The sequence below is a fragment of the Gobio gobio genome, assembly GCF_949357685.1.
Source record: "Gobio gobio genome assembly, chromosome: 17".
Classification (NCBI taxonomy): domain Eukaryota; kingdom Metazoa; phylum Chordata; class Actinopteri; order Cypriniformes; family Gobionidae; genus Gobio; species Gobio gobio.
In genome coordinates, this window is record NC_137110.1 from 35459028 (window position 1) to 35474625 (window position 15598).

General features: G+C 40.1%; 1 protein-coding gene across 7 annotated transcripts in view; it reads left to right on the forward strand.

Moving 5' to 3' along the window:
* agap1 (ArfGAP with GTPase domain, ankyrin repeat and PH domain 1) overlaps positions 1–15598 on the forward strand; it is a 234948-nt gene that overhangs the window by 205855 nt on the left and 13495 nt on the right. For 4 of the 7 annotated variants that reach the window (XM_079841021.1, XM_079841022.1, XM_079841019.1 and 1 more), the window contains 3 exons: positions 5393–5547; positions 6495–6585; positions 6824–7046. In XM_079841021.1, coding sequence (XP_079697147.1) covers positions 5393–5547; positions 6495–6585; positions 6824–7046 — 469 coding nt within the window. Of the gene's footprint in view, positions 1–1635; positions 1714–5392; positions 5548–6494; positions 6586–6823; positions 7047–15598 lie in introns of all 7 variants that reach the window. The other 3 variants (XM_079841020.1, XM_079841017.1, XM_079841016.1) reach the window with 2 other exon arrangements.

Here is a 15598-nt window from a genome sequence, read left to right on the forward strand (position 1 = left end):
TCAACAAAAGCCATTTTGAAGTGTCTTTTAAGACATGTTAAGAGAAGACATTCATGGAATTTATGTTATTAGAAGGCGAAGAATGGTTTGCGTGGGGGACCAAGCGTGGCACGTAGACAATAAGACAGAGTAAATCTATCCCATACAGAGTCTATTGTGTGGAAAATAGCTACCGGGTACACGTTATTGTAGTTTTTGCTTCTGATGCTGTGCACATGGAAGGGACTGGATGGGATTGTTTTTTTCCAGGATTACTGTTGTGTAACAAATGTCCCCTTTGGCCCAAGGGGAAAAGAGTGAGACTGCACTGAGCCGAAGTGACTTCAGGTCAGTTGTCGGCACAGCTGGGAAATGTACAGTTATTTAAAGAGACGAAACTAGACCTGTGTTAATACTCGGAGGTAAAGGTACGGAGTATCTTTACACCTTATCTGGTTGTGTTATATGCCTGCAGATATGGGATTCTCCTAAATTAATGTTACTCCCCTTTACCCCTTTATTTGACCATCTTAGGGGTCGTAACAACACCGTAAACTGAGAATGAAATGATTTAAACTGCATTTTGCATATCGCAGTAGTTTTAGTATAATTTGTTTTCTTTAAGGGTGCTTCTTCTATGGACACACTTATGTCCCATGGGTTGAATTTTTTTTAATGAAAAATATCAGATTTCAGCTTTTTCATTGTTGCTTGTTTAAAGTCACATTATTATTTTTTATATTATGCTTTTTGTTTTACCCTTGTCATAGATCCAAAATTTCAATCCTAAAATGAAAATTCATAATCTTGAAAATCCCTAAAGATAATTATTACATTTAAACAAAGAGTGAAATAAACAATTTTTTTCAAAAATTCTGTCACACAGTTGTGGTGCAATTTCCACCACATTGAAGTTATTTTAAATGATGACTTTATCAGTAAAAAATCTTAACTTGATGAGATGTGAACAAAGAAAAAGTAAATATCACATGTGAATAGAATATTTTTGTGGACATGTCCAATCAGGCTGTAATTTTGACCATTTTTTACAAAACCATTGTCGTTTTTGTAACAGAATGCTATTAAACAACACATATTTTGGTGTGGTGGAATTACACAGTGGTGGCACATTAGGAAAAAATTAAAAAAGAATCATGTGATGCATTGTATTTGTATACTGTTGGACATTATTAGTGTCCACATGGCAAAAAAGTCACCCTTTGTTCCTCTTTTAATCTCATCTTTGATGGAATGCATAGATTTATCTTTATTTTTCATTTAGAGACTTTGCATGATAACATGGACATAACCTGTTTTGTCTTTCAGTTTTCCACTCAAGCGGTGCATTATTATGCCTTTTTAAACTAATGCAATGTGTTTTCACCCCTGCTTCATACCCAATGACTTCATTAGCTAATTAAACATTTCTGTATAGCTCTCATTTGAAGGAACATTTGCACTTTTGACTGCTGACTGCAGTTCATCCTTTGTGTTTAACCCTAACTTTCTCTATGATTTGTCTTTCATTGCTGTGACACTTCCTGTTTATTTCCCAAATATCTTTTTGGCTGTTCTTCTTTCTCCACTCCTATCATTTGCTTTGTTTTTCGTCTTTTTTTCTTTCTCTCCACCTATTCCTGTACCTGCCATCGGAAGCAGCCAAACGTAGGGCATGGAAACTAAATCGCGTCAGTAGTCTTCGCAACATTTACAGCAGTGCCTCCAACACTGAAGGTAAAGCTCCAGAAAACAGAGCAAGGGGGAAGTCAGTGTACCCCTGTTTTTTAGACAAGCCCCTCACACATACGGTGAGACCCTGTGATTATGCTTTATCCTTCAGTCCTCCCTGATGCACCATTCACCCCCAGAACACTCCCTGCACGGCAATTACGGTTTTTAGAGCATGTAACGATTGTAAAGTTATGCTTTGCTTCCATAATTGTGTTTGTTTGTGTGAAAGTGTCATGTTTGAGTTTCGATGATTTAGTGATGGTAAATTGGATGATGTCATTTGGTGATATTGGATTCATTGTGGGAGGTCACTTTTAAGCTTTGGCTCCTCCTCTTTGTATACCCCCTTTCCCACGACTCCACCTCTCCTCTGCTTTATTTATTTTTCCCTGTATTTGAATAACTCCTGTAATATTTGTCAGGTTATTAATGTTGGATGCTTGAAAGGGGAGGGGATAATATGGGAATTAATGACCTGTGTCACAAAGCAATACTGTGTGCTTTGACATTTCGCTCGGTTAATTTGTGTTTCCAACCATTCAACTCTTCCACTGTAGCCCCAAGCACTGCCGTTTGGGCCGCGTAGAGGTAACACCCCCACCCTGGCCAGCCTCATTTCTGTGTATGCTGCATCTTTGCTCTCAGTTGATTGTGTGCCATTTGTCGGTAAAGGTTGCCTGTGTCAGAGTTCACAAATTTCCTTGCCTCTGCAATATGCTTGAACACCAAACCGCAGCAATAGAAAGGCACAGAAATGATTGGATACTTTCGGTCTAAATTGCACAGAATGTAATTATTGTCATATTAGTAGCTTGTGGAATATGGAGATCAGTACCAGGCACCAGATGAATGATAGCTGCCCCATTTTGAAGTTTAAGGGCGAAATGGAGGGGAGGGGTGGCTGCCTGATGCCCTGTCATCACAGTTTTTGTATTACACAATTGTTTTCTTATTAATTGTGTGCTAAGGGGAGGAGGCGGAGCCAATCTTCATATTTGCCTCTGAATATCGTCTTTCTGCATTGTTGCTTTTCATAATTGTCAAATACCGCCCTCTCCCCAACAGCACTGCAATTTAATTAGGGTGAGAACATTGCTGCTGACCCCAGAGGGCCCGGTGCCTTTGAAGGGTGGGTCCAATCTAGGCTGGGATGCTCCAGTGATCCCACCAACCCCCAAACCTTGCAAATTTTAATAACGAAAAACCTTAAAATGAATAAATAATAGGCCCAGACTCCCCAGCCACTTTTTTGTTGATGTTTTGAGTTTGACTTTTGCTGTAAATTAGCAAGTTATCTAATGTCTGCTCGTTCCTTTGATCCAGAACAGGAAAGATCTCTTTCCTACAGTTCCCTTTTCGGAGATTTTGGAGCATTCCGTCTTCCAAGCATATCTTTCTGTAAGGGAGGAATTTTGGGATTTAAACACAAGGCTCTTTTAAAGCAGTGAGGGTGGCTCATGGCCCTACGGGACCTTTAATATGACTTGTATGATAGGAGTTCAATTAGGCCTGTGATTGACTGAAGGAGAGGAAATGGTGTGGCTGCACAGATTTCCCGCTGATTATACTTGTGAAATGGCCTCACAGGGAGATGACTCGAAAAGCTGTCTCAGAACATAGTGTAGCCGGAAGAGAAGCATCATAGACAAATTGGTTTGAAGGCTTATTTATGGGAAGGAGAACAAATAAGCTGTGAATACAATTGATAAATGTGTTTTAAACTTTCAGCAAAATGACTGATTCACAAAGCCAGCTTATCAGCATTAAGGTTTGGTTCACATTACAGCTTATTCTGGCAAGAACTGCCCCCTTATCTCACTCAAAACCTGTATAACTGATTGTCCTCTGTGGAGGACAAAAATCTCATCACAAAAAAATGTTAGGAAAAAAAACAACAAAGTCAATTAACTTCTATTGTATGTACAGAAAACAATTAAAACATTCCTCAAAATATATTTTTGTTGTTGTTCCAAAAAAGAAATACGGCTGCCCAGATGTAAATTTATCCAAAAAAAAAAAGTATTGTCTGGACCTCTTCTGGGCAGGAAATGTAGAGACACTTGGAACTTTTGGAACTGAATATCCCTGAGCTAGAACATTTAAAGCAGCAGATACCTGTTGCACACCTCAACATAAATAGATAGTATCTACTGGTGTGGACATTAATATACCTTTATCGTTAATTCCTGTCTTTTGTTGTTTTCATTTTGGTGAGTATTGTAACATACATTTGAGATGCACACACAGTCCGTGGGGATTCTGCTGATACTTTCTTCTTTAGACAGGAAGAGGCTATGTGACCTTTCTTTCTTTGTTTCCTGGTATAAACCTATGTATCCTGACTCCCAATGTCTGCCAATCAGATTGTAATAAAGTTCTTGGCATTTTTGAATAAAAAGTACATCATGAGTTCATGAGCATGCCATCTGAGGCTGAAATTAGTTTGTCTGCCAGGGATACCAGCCGTCCGTGAGGGATTAGATTGTTGGATGTATTCCAGAATACAGAGTTTCCAGGTTGTTTCCTGTTCTCATTGGCCTGCAGATGCTATGTGGTGCATGGGTCTTTCCACTTCATATTGCATTTTGGCCTTAGGGATGCCTTGTGTGTGTGTGTGTGTGTGTGTGTGTGTGTGTGTGTGTGTGTGTGTGTGTGTGTGTGTGTGTGTGTGTGTGTGTGTGTGTGTGTGTGTGTGTGTGTGTGTGTGTGTGTGTGTGTGTGTGTGTGTGTGTGTGTGTGTGTGTGTGTGTGTGTGTGTGTGTGTGTGTGTGTGTGTGTGTGTGTGTGTGTGTGTGTGTGTGTGTGTGTGTGTGTGTGTGTGTGTGTGTGTGTGTGTGTGTGTGGAGGGGTATTACTTCCCTGATTACTTCTTCATTATGTAATTGTCCCCTCTAGAGTAAATTATAAACAGAATGTGTAAAGTGTGTGATCTCTTACTGGCTCAGATCGTGTTTCAGGGGGGATCCCTTTGATTGTGACACACCGCCACATCTCATCAATGCAGGTTCTCTGTTCAAGCCATCTGCGTGCCCCTTCCATTGCTGTCCCATCTGATCACCCAGTCAATGGCCTTTTGTTCCTAACACTTTCCAAATGTTGACCCTAAATAACCTCCCTTCATTTCTCTGTACTCAGACTCCTGAGATAAACTCCTGAAAAGGGGGCTCTCACTCTCTCTCGCTCTCTCACTCACTCACTCACACACACATTTTCCTAATTGTCTCATGATTGCCCCATTAACCTAACCACGGCCCTGGATAGCAGATCCATATGTCACTTTGCCTAGGGAGTGCTGTGGACAGGGCCAGCAGCACGTTTGGAAAGATCGGGATGCTGGTCTGGTCTGGTCTGTAATTAGTGGCATATCCTGACCAGGGTCGTGGGGCAAGCCCTACAGGTCAGGGGTTGTAGAGTGTGTCCCGCAGCTAACAGGTGCTCCACAGGGGAGAGAATCCTTCCTGGTGACTTTTATCCCAGAACAGTACAACAAAGTGTTCGGGTTAATCAATCATAAAATGTCTTAAGATGCACTCAGAAAACATCACATTTATAAAAAGTTGCTTTAAAACAAAGAAACAAAAAATGACAATTTTAAATGCATCACTTTGTAAACATACTGCTTCTCTGAAGTTGTAGTTGTTGATTAGTAATCACCCTGACTGTTTTCTCCCATCTGGTCTAGAACAAGAGGACAACTTTGAGTTCATCATTGTTTCTCTGACGGGACAGACTTGGAATTTTGAGGCAACGTCCTATGAGGAGCGGGACGCATGGGTTCAGGCCATTGAGAGCCAGATCCTGGCGAGCTTGCAGTCCTGCGAGAGCAGCAAACAGAAGGTAGAAAAACAGATTCAAAACACAAACAGTGTGCATCACATATTATGTTATGTATGGCTATGATTTAGACCAGGGTTTTTTAAGATTTCCATGCCAAGGTCTCACATGGGTCAGTTACTTGACGTTCATATATTAATTTATTCAACAATACATAAACAATGCCGTTTACGCATACAGTAACTTGAATGTACCTATTCTATGAGGGGAGTGCTTTCAATTTCTGAATAAAAACTTTATTTTTAATTAATTAGGGGCATAAACATATTCAATATATATATATATAAAAAGATTCACTGCTTGATAATAAAAAAAACACCTTTTTTCCAACACCAGTAATGTGATTCAACCAACATGCAGAGTACTGTATTGTAAAATATATATGTATTTGTTTTTTTTTTTTCTTCTCTAAAATGTTCTATAGATCCCCTAGAACCATCTTGAACCCCAGTTTGAAAGCCCCTGATTTAATGATTGTAGTCAATGTTATTGGCTGACGTCCTTTCTTATCAAAGAGCTGGTGTTTTATCAAGTGCATAAGATAATTAAAATACCCCACCCTCTTGTTACATGGCTGAATATATACATATGGCTATGTATACCATACATAAAATCATGCACACGTTTAGAAATTGTAATTACTTTCGTTCTAATATTACCCTCCTGCAGTATTACATGCCAGTTTCATAGCTACAATTTTAACTCTCAACCCACTGTGTGTTTATGCCTCAGGCCAGGGCAAATTACATTTCCCTGGACCTTCTACAGAGTGCCTCTATTCTTTTTGTTTAGCTCCTCTTGTTTCCCTGCTTTGGAATCTCATTTCAGCATAAAATGCTGTGTGTTTGCAATGTTGCTGTGTAGTCAGAATTGTCTAATGATGCTTTATAATATGCTTCTTGAGAGTCATTACCTTTGAAACAAACTTTAACTTACTTATGTGCCCGCAGTCTCGTCTGAGCAGCCAGTCAGAAGCCATCGCGCTGCAGTCTGTCAGGAACATGAGAGGAAACACGCGCTGTGTGGATTGTGAAGCTCAGAGTGAGTTTTGACCTGCATACATTTGTTAGAATCTGAGATCTGTGTTTACATTTCTTTTATGTGCTGATCAGTATATATTGGTCTGACTAAATGATTCAACACACAGAATGATCCTTCTACAGTATATGGACAAAATAGGGTTATATATGCCGTATATATGGCTATGCCATATAATATATATATATATATATATACACTTGTATCATTTTTTGTGTCTCTCTTTATTTGGCTTTTTCAGACCCTGATTGGGCCAGTCTGAACCTGGGGGCTTTGATCTGTATCGAATGTTCAGGCATTCATCGGAACCTGGGTACTCACCTATCCCGTGTTCGCTCTTTGGACCTGGACGAGTGGCCTCTGGAGCTCATCAAGGTCATGTCTGCCATCGGCAATGAGCTGGCTAATAGTGTGTGGGAGGCCAATGCTCAAGGACGCCTGAAGCCTGCTCCTGATGCCAGCAGGTACACAATTTTATTATTTCCTCTTTCAAACAAATATCTGTTTGAGCCTTTCACATAACCAGTCGACTCTTATAGTCGATTTTTATATTTTCCTACTTTATATTTCCCAATTATACAATATGCAAAAACATGTATGGCAACAAAGTAATATGTACAAATTAGGGCTGTCAACGTTAACACATGCAATTCATTTAAAGTCCTTAACGCGTTAAAATAATTTAACGCAATTACCGCAAATAAATTACAGAAGTATGTGAAGCTGCGTCATTAACGTAATTTTCTTCACACAGTTAGATGATGTTAGAAGTTGGGAGTTTATCACACTGAGCATCTGCAGCACCTGTAACCCTGGTAGGAGGAAATGTCAATTCTAACGCTTTAACCCGATTCTGCTTCTCTGTCTGTGATCAGACCATTTTAAGCCGTTAAACTCTGGGAAAGTTTTAGTGATCCAGTAATCGAATTCATTCAAACAGTCCAAAACAGGGCAAACAGATACAAACAGCCTAATGATTAGGCTACATCAGACGTGTCAGAGAGAATAGAGACTCACATTGTGTTTTTAGTGAATTATTCATTCCAGTGTGCACTTTGCTTTAAAACACGAGCCCTGTCGTATTCTGCTATTGTTTCTAAAGAGCGCAATTTTGGTGTCGTACAGTAAGTGCGTGAGAATCTGTTATATTGATGCACAAACCAACCGTGTATGTGCGCGCTCTCAATCACTGATCGCGCGGTGCATTCATGTACAGACACATTTCAGTACATTCGCGTTATTTCACACAGACACATTTAGGAAGGATAATGTTTGATTAGTCACCCTTCAATCTGATTGTTTACTTTAGATATAGCAAATTATGACAAAATGAATGTGTTTAATAAGATAAATGGTGAATGCTTAATTTCACGATAAGCGTGCAATTAATTTTTTTTATCTATTGACAGCCCTAGTATAAATACATAGTATTAAAAGAACAGTACTTGAGAAGTACATGGATAAGCTACTACCGCTGAGATTCTGCAGTGCGATGGACACTTTAATATCCCATGAAGCCATGGGAGACGAGTTGTGAATTGTGGTCAAGCAACGCATCTAATGCTGTAGGTGACATGACAGTGACAACATGCCAGCTGTAGTACTTCTGAATTTTCATTCATACTACACACAGTCATACTATGTAGAATGTTTTTTTTTTTTTAACAGTCACAAAGTAAGTTTCAAACCAAACGTAGTACCTACTATACAGTATGCGAATTCGGATGCAGTGTATATCTTGTCCAGGACATACGCATCATTTTCTTAGCAGTCCGGCTGCTGACATTTGTCATCCATCTCAACCTGCCTTATAGCATATGTGTGGAGTTCTGTGGAAAAACCTAAAATCAGATTTTTCCTTTTCCTTGCTCTTCCATCTTTAGCTGCGTAATTATCGGCAGAGAGGCTTTAGTCCCACCAGCCATCATAACAAATTAGTGCTGACTGCTGGCCGCCAAAATATCGACTTCCCATTCCACGCCGGCCTCATTAGTCACCTGAAGCACCTTTTAATTACTCCCCTCCTCTCTGAAAATCTTTCAATATGGATCCGCCATTTTCTGCCGTCCGTTGTCGATGTGCTAATGCGATTATAGTTCCTCATGTAGCTGTTTATTTATGTATGTTGAAGGCATGTGGCCCCCTGAGTGGGAAGAGGAGATTACAGAGAGGGTCAATATTATCTCAATTAACCTCAGTCACAGGACACAGTCATCTCTCTGCTCACCCTCAATACTCCTGCTGAAATAGACGGAGTGTAATTCAGTGCGATTCCCTCATGTTTTTGACTGGACCTGGCTTTTACTCAGTGACATTGATAGTTGATGTGTAATACATTTGTAGGCTAAGCAGACAAGACATTTTACTGTACATCAAGAAAAGTGTGCATCACAGGAATAAATTACTTTAAAATGTATTAAAATGCGAAACAGTTATTTTCAATATTTTATAAAAACAAAACAAAAACAAAGTATTATTATATTATGAAAAGTACTATTATTATTCTTTTTTATTTATATAGATATCCTTTATATTTGTATTATATAATTATCAAAATGTAATTTATTATGCCTTTTATTTGAATTCAGAATTGCATTTCTATCAGAATCTTACAAACTTCCTGCAGTTCCCTCGTGAGACACTAGGGGTTCAGGAAGCCTGGTTGGGAAACCCAAATAAGGACATAAAAAGCCCCATAAATAAATTTAAAATCGCTGAGAATCATGTAGAATTCGACTCACATTTTAAAGACTACTTAGTCACCCCGTGAATGTGTGTGCATGTGATTTTGTCCGTGCTCTGTTGCGTGTAATTTGCTGCCTTCCCATCCTTCACTGGTTGTTTGAATTGATTTAGCTTGTAACCATCAAAATGACTTCAATCGGATTGGATAAAGCACATATGACTGTAGTGAGTGTGTCAAATCTGAAAACGGAATATAATCTAATGTATACTCTTTACTTATTGGAAAATACAGCTTTGTTGACATGATTTGCATTTGGTGTGTGTGAAGTTCATGGTCTTCCTGATTAGTATGTCTCAGTCTTGAGACTGTGTGAAGCGCTGTCTTGTCGCTAAATGCTGATACTCAGCAAGCTTGTGTCCTGGTGCACAGCTCAGGCATTGGTGTGTGCGCTCTGCATCCAGGATTGGTGGCTGATAAATGAAAACCCTCCCTCGTGGTCTCTCAAGTGAGTAATAGAGCTCGAAATTTCATTTTGCAAGCGACTGATTTAATGATCCAAAGGGTAATTAATGGGCTGATTATCTTAATGTTAAATATGGCCAGCAGCAATTAGACTGACCTCCCGCCTGTCAAGGTCTGGGCTACTCTCGTCTTTCAATTAGGGGCCTGTTTGGGGGGTGTGAGTTGGAGGTAAGGGGGAAGAGACGCGTTGTCTTCCACACCTCTTTCTCCACATGGATCATTCCTCGTTTTGCAGGCTGGAATTATGTTTTGGAGCGATCACACCCAGACAGCCCACCTGGATCCGACGAGAAATAGTATGCTGTTTTCAGCCTCTCTCTTTTTTCCTTTCTCTTCTTGACCCAGCTGTGTCTATACGGTTTTGTTTAGCATTTAGCCTCAACAACCTCTGCCTCTTCTTCCAGACTTCACTGTTAATCGTCTTTTAAGAAAATGTCAAGAGTTGAATTAATGGTGCTATATTTTAGCTGTTCTAAAACTACACTTACTGATTTGGACACGCCCCCATCTTTCTAAAACCCCGCCCTACAAGGATATTGTTTTATTTTAAGCACTGTTTAACCACAGCGGCTGTCTTGAGGAAATAAGGAAAATAAAAAATGACCAAGCAACCTCCATTGGACCACTTGAGATAGATTGACCCTAATGCCTAAAACTGTTTGTAGCATTTACAGTTGGTTTGACTTTCTAGTCTTTTAGTTTTAATTAATTTACAAAAAACGGTGTAGAATATTGTCCACTTATCGGCTATTGGATTTAGAGTAAAAAAAAAAAACATCAAATAAAAAATCCTTTTGGTCCCACTTTATATTAGGTGTCTTTAACTACTGTGTACTAACATTTAAATTAATAATTTGATACAATGCACTTATTGTGTACATACATGTTTTTACATTGTACTTATATTTTAAAATGTACCTGCATGTAATTACAGCTGTAATTAATTTCTATAATTACATCTATAATTATACTGTTGACCCTTCCCTTGCACCTTAACCCACCTTTAAACCTACCCATACCACTAAACTGTCCCTAACCTTACCTGTATCCACCTCAAAAGCAGCAAAAGTATTTTGCAAAACAACAAGAACACAATAAGTACATTTTACTTGTAAGTGTGTAGTAGTTAAGGGCACATAATATAAAGTGTGACCATCCTTTTTTGCAATTTATTGATCCTAGGGATGTTTTATTTCAGGACACCTGAATCAGTGATATCTGTCAGTTAATAGGGCTATTTTTTGCCATTCCATTAAAAAATCGCTTTTTCAGAACTAGACAAATCAGTACCTACATAAATTGTTCTTAAAAAAAAAACTGCAAATAAACATCAGAATAATTATTGAGCCATTAAAACATGTGCTGTTCGCTTTGAAGCAAAGGGAAAGCTTCTTCCTGATGCCTCATAGGCTGCTTGGCCGTTATGTATGATAGAGCCCGAGAGAACCTCTAAATAAACCCATTAACCTTTTACTGCCTGGGATAAATTCACACCTTCACTGCCTTTAAAACTCTAAGAGGTCGCTCAAAGACACCGCTATGGGCTTATTTTGGGACTGATTGACCACACACACATTCACGCACACTCTCTTGTAGGCGATAGGTTTTGGCATGAGTGCTCTTTGGTGGCAGCAAGGCCATGTTGCAGTCTCATTTTTTTAATTAGTGTGGTGCTGCCATGGACACCAGAGTCCCCTCTCCCCCCTGCCTCACACACTAGGTGCCGGTCTGTATTAGTGGCCCAGGCAGGGTAGGAGTGACAGCTCTGCTAATTGCGCCTCGTGGTGACTTATTGGGAGGGTGGCGCTCGCTGGCATCTCACACTGCCAACCCTCAGCAACACTCGAACGTTTCGCAGCCTGTCACCAAGTGTGAATATCTTAAAGTGTGAAATGCATGCATTGTGTGCGTTTCATACATCCCTTTGTTCAAACCCCATGTTATCTGAGTGTAATCACTGGCAGAAAACACAATATCAGATTTTGATTACATGATTATTGCATCCAAAATGATAGTGGAATCCTACAGAGATGAGGTTTTCTGTGAGCCAAAACTTGGAAACGATTATTTTAGCACTTTCACTTCCATCGTCCTGAAGTCACTGTTTCTTTTATTATGGATTTTTGGTTAAATGCTTGGAATAAGGTTGGTGGTGAACACAAGCTCAAGATATACAAAAAAATCAATATTAATTCAATAAGAAAATAATTCAAATTGTACCTTGTGATAAAAAAAAAACTTGTCTTGAAAAGGCGGCTCCTAAAAAAGTGACTGAGGGTGTACTCACACTAGCCAGTTTGAACCGTGCCCGAGTGCGTTTGACCACCAAAGCGCGGTTCGTTTGACTAGTGTGAGTGATCCGAACCGTGCCCGGGCGCGGCTCGATTAGCCGGCCCTGGCCCGCTTGGAAGAGGTGGGCCAGAGCACGGTTCAGTTGGACTCGGGCGCGGTTCGCATGCAGTGTGAGTGCTAACCGTGCTGGAGCACGGAACAGCTGCGCGCTACTATCAACATTACGACAGCAAACACCAAACTATTACTACTTGGATACACTTTCCAATTAAATCAAGTATATTCACGTTTATAACGGTCCTGGTTCTCACCTCATTGATGAACATGAATTGTAGTTTGCGAGTAAAGCTGCAAATTCCTCTGTCAAAGTCAGCTGCCTCCGTAATAATATTCTGATATGTGCAGTGCAATCAAGTGAAAATCGCTGCATGGCATAAATGATAAATGTTTTAGGCAGTCTATTAGCGAAAACACTTTTATTCCCGTTTTCTTCAAAACAAAAATGACGTAAGCGTGCTCCGGTCCGGTATGTTAAGTGCAATGTGAGTGCAGGCCAGCGGGGGAGTGGGGAGGGGGGACAATCGCGCTCGGGCACGGTACAAGGCAACCATGCCTAGTGTGAGTACACCCTAAATGAGGCAAAAGAGGTTGTTGGGGACATTAAACATCACGCTGATCAGGTAAACTCATCTATACACCAGTCCGCATCAACCTCCTTGTGATAATTTAGCTTTTTACTTCTGGCGAGTGTATTTAGGCTTTAAAATTCATGAAAGTTATCTTCATTTGTGAAGATTATAATAAAGAACTAAACGTGTAAGAATGTTTGTTGGTCACAGTGCTTATTTTCTGCAATAATCAAAAAGCCAATGGACATATCCTACTGTGTTTTTGTTGAGGGGCCAGGGTGAAAAAGATGAAAAGATAAAGTCCAGTACCGTGATAAATGAGCTTTAATAACACAACTAAGACCTTAATGTAACATTTCCCGTTTCAGGGTTAGCTAACTAGCTAACATATCAACAAACTAACTCTTCTCTACCATGCCGTAATCTGCATGATGATGGAGGCGAAGGTGTGTCTAAGCAGATTGGGGTGTCTAACATCTCATCTGTGGCATCCTCATTTATGGCATCCAAAAAAACCCACTCTGGCGAGCTAACTTTTTTTGTCGGGGTGTGGGTCGAGTTTCTCGCTTTTGTCTCACAGTTTTAGTCTCACACTGCAACATAATCATCTTTTTTACATCTTGTGTTAACCAACGTTAAAGTGAAATAATGTCACCTACTATGTTAGAGTGTCAACAAGATACAGCAGCGCTGCATTTTTTACAATATTATTTTTTGTGTAGAATTATCATGAATATCAATATTATTTATTTTTAAATATCATGGTTATCAATGACTGTATTTTGTGACACCACTATTACACAGTAAATGTCATTGTAAAAAGTACTACTTTGTGTTCTATGTGAGTGTAGTCTGTTCTAGAGGGGTCTTACTTCAATCAGACTGAGATATTGAGCCCCACAATCCGCCTGACTCCCGTAGCCACATGCGTCATCATGAGCAATGTCTGGCCTATAATAATTCAGCAGTAAGTGGCTAAAAAAGAGCTTCTTTATGACCAGATATCGGTCTCTAAAAGGGCAGTGCTAACAGATTTCAAATTAGACCCGGCTCTTAATCTGGGCTGGGGTGCAGGTGTGCGTCCCCAAAGCTGAGATCAGATTGGGCCCTGGGGACGGATGAGGGGGGTGATTTGGGGAGACCTGCTGGGCTTCATTCTTCCTCCATTCCAGACGTAGACGGAGAGCGACGTACTATTAATGTCCCATGAGTTACTCGCATAATGTTACTCGTTGAACTTTCTCTTTGTGAAAAGGAAAGAAGAATCACATTTTAAATTTCAACATGTGCCATGCACCTTCTTTCTGTCATGTACTTATCCTTATCGTTTTCCTGTCAGTGCCGTCAGGCATTCAAGGAGGTCCATTTCTTCAGCATTAACTAGCTGATCCTGCATTGGTCAGCCTCTGACCTCTTCCCAGTGTGAAGACCGGTGATATGAGCCAGCTCATGGCCTGCATGTTAAACAGCCCTTGTGTCGCTGTCTTTCTCCTCTCTTTTTCTCTTTCACTGACAGAAAGCGCTGCGCAAATGTTTCAAATAATTGGCTGCCCCGTTCTAATTCATCTGTAAAAGGACTTCTTGATTAGATTAGTCTAATAGACATTATTTTTTACATGACTGCCTACCATTGCCCGTAATCATGTCCCAACTAGGTTAACAAGCCTTCCAATTTACTATTGACATTAAACTGGCTGACAAGAGCCAATCAGAGCACGGCGTATTATGAGGAGCGCTGATAATATGAAGCAAGAGGCATTTAATGCCTGAATCATCACATTGTCTACTTTTTTTGTCCAATTTAATACAGAATAAATCATGTGTATGTATTTGTATGGGTTTTTTTCTCTATCTTTCTCTCGCTCTGTCAGTGACTTTCTTTTTGAGTTCTCATGGGTATTTTATTTATTCAGGTCAGTAAAAATGATGTTTCATTATTTCTTGTTTAAATACCTCTATTTGAACTGTTATATCTGTTAATGTGACATCCCGACAAGAATGTCAGCTTTTCAAAGCCTTTGTTCTTGTGCAGGTTCGAATCCAGCCTGCGTCACATCCTGTTTCCGTACTTCTCCCATCATACATGGATTTGATGGGAGCATAGCGAGTACAGATACGCGAAGATCAAGTCCTGTGCGGTTTTACAGATGCTTAGCACATTTCTTTTCCGTCTCTCTCTCTCTCTCTCTCTCTCTCTCTCTCTCTCTCTCTCTCTCTCTCTCTCTCTCTCTCTCTCTTTCTCATACATACACATATACTTTTTTTTTGTCTCTCTTTGCCCTTTGGCCCCCATTTGCATGCTGCCACTGAAGCGTTCTGATCCAGTTAATGGAACCTCATATGAGTGTGGCCCATTGCCTCCAGTGGGACTGATTTGAGTGTAGCGCAGGCCAGAGCTCAGTCAGAATCAGAATCGCTAAGTGCCCGTAATATTAAAAGAAGCGCTGAGCTTAATTATCTGTGTCTATCCAAGGGCAGCTAACGACTAGGCTAGAGAGGATAATTGATTTCAGGCCCTTGTTTTTTCCTTGTTAGAAAAGGGGGTGGGGGGCAGGAACAGAGCAGCTCTTAGAGTAAAATTGTCCCTTTGTGGCCTTATTCACCTCATGAATGTTCTCTGTCATTGACGTTTAGTTTAGTTTTTGTTTGGGGGGGGGGGGTCATTTAGAATGTTAATACAGATTAGAATTGAAGAAAATTTAGTATGTTTTACAGCATTCTCTATGGGCAGAAAGACACAAGAAACAATATTCCATGTGTAAAGCCCAAATATACTTTGGCTATCTGCATTCTGCAATGGTCCGCGCACTTGTCAGCAGGGTTACCGGACGCCCGCATACAGCCCAATTTTTGTTGTTTGCACGGACAGCAACGCAGAAAAACAGTC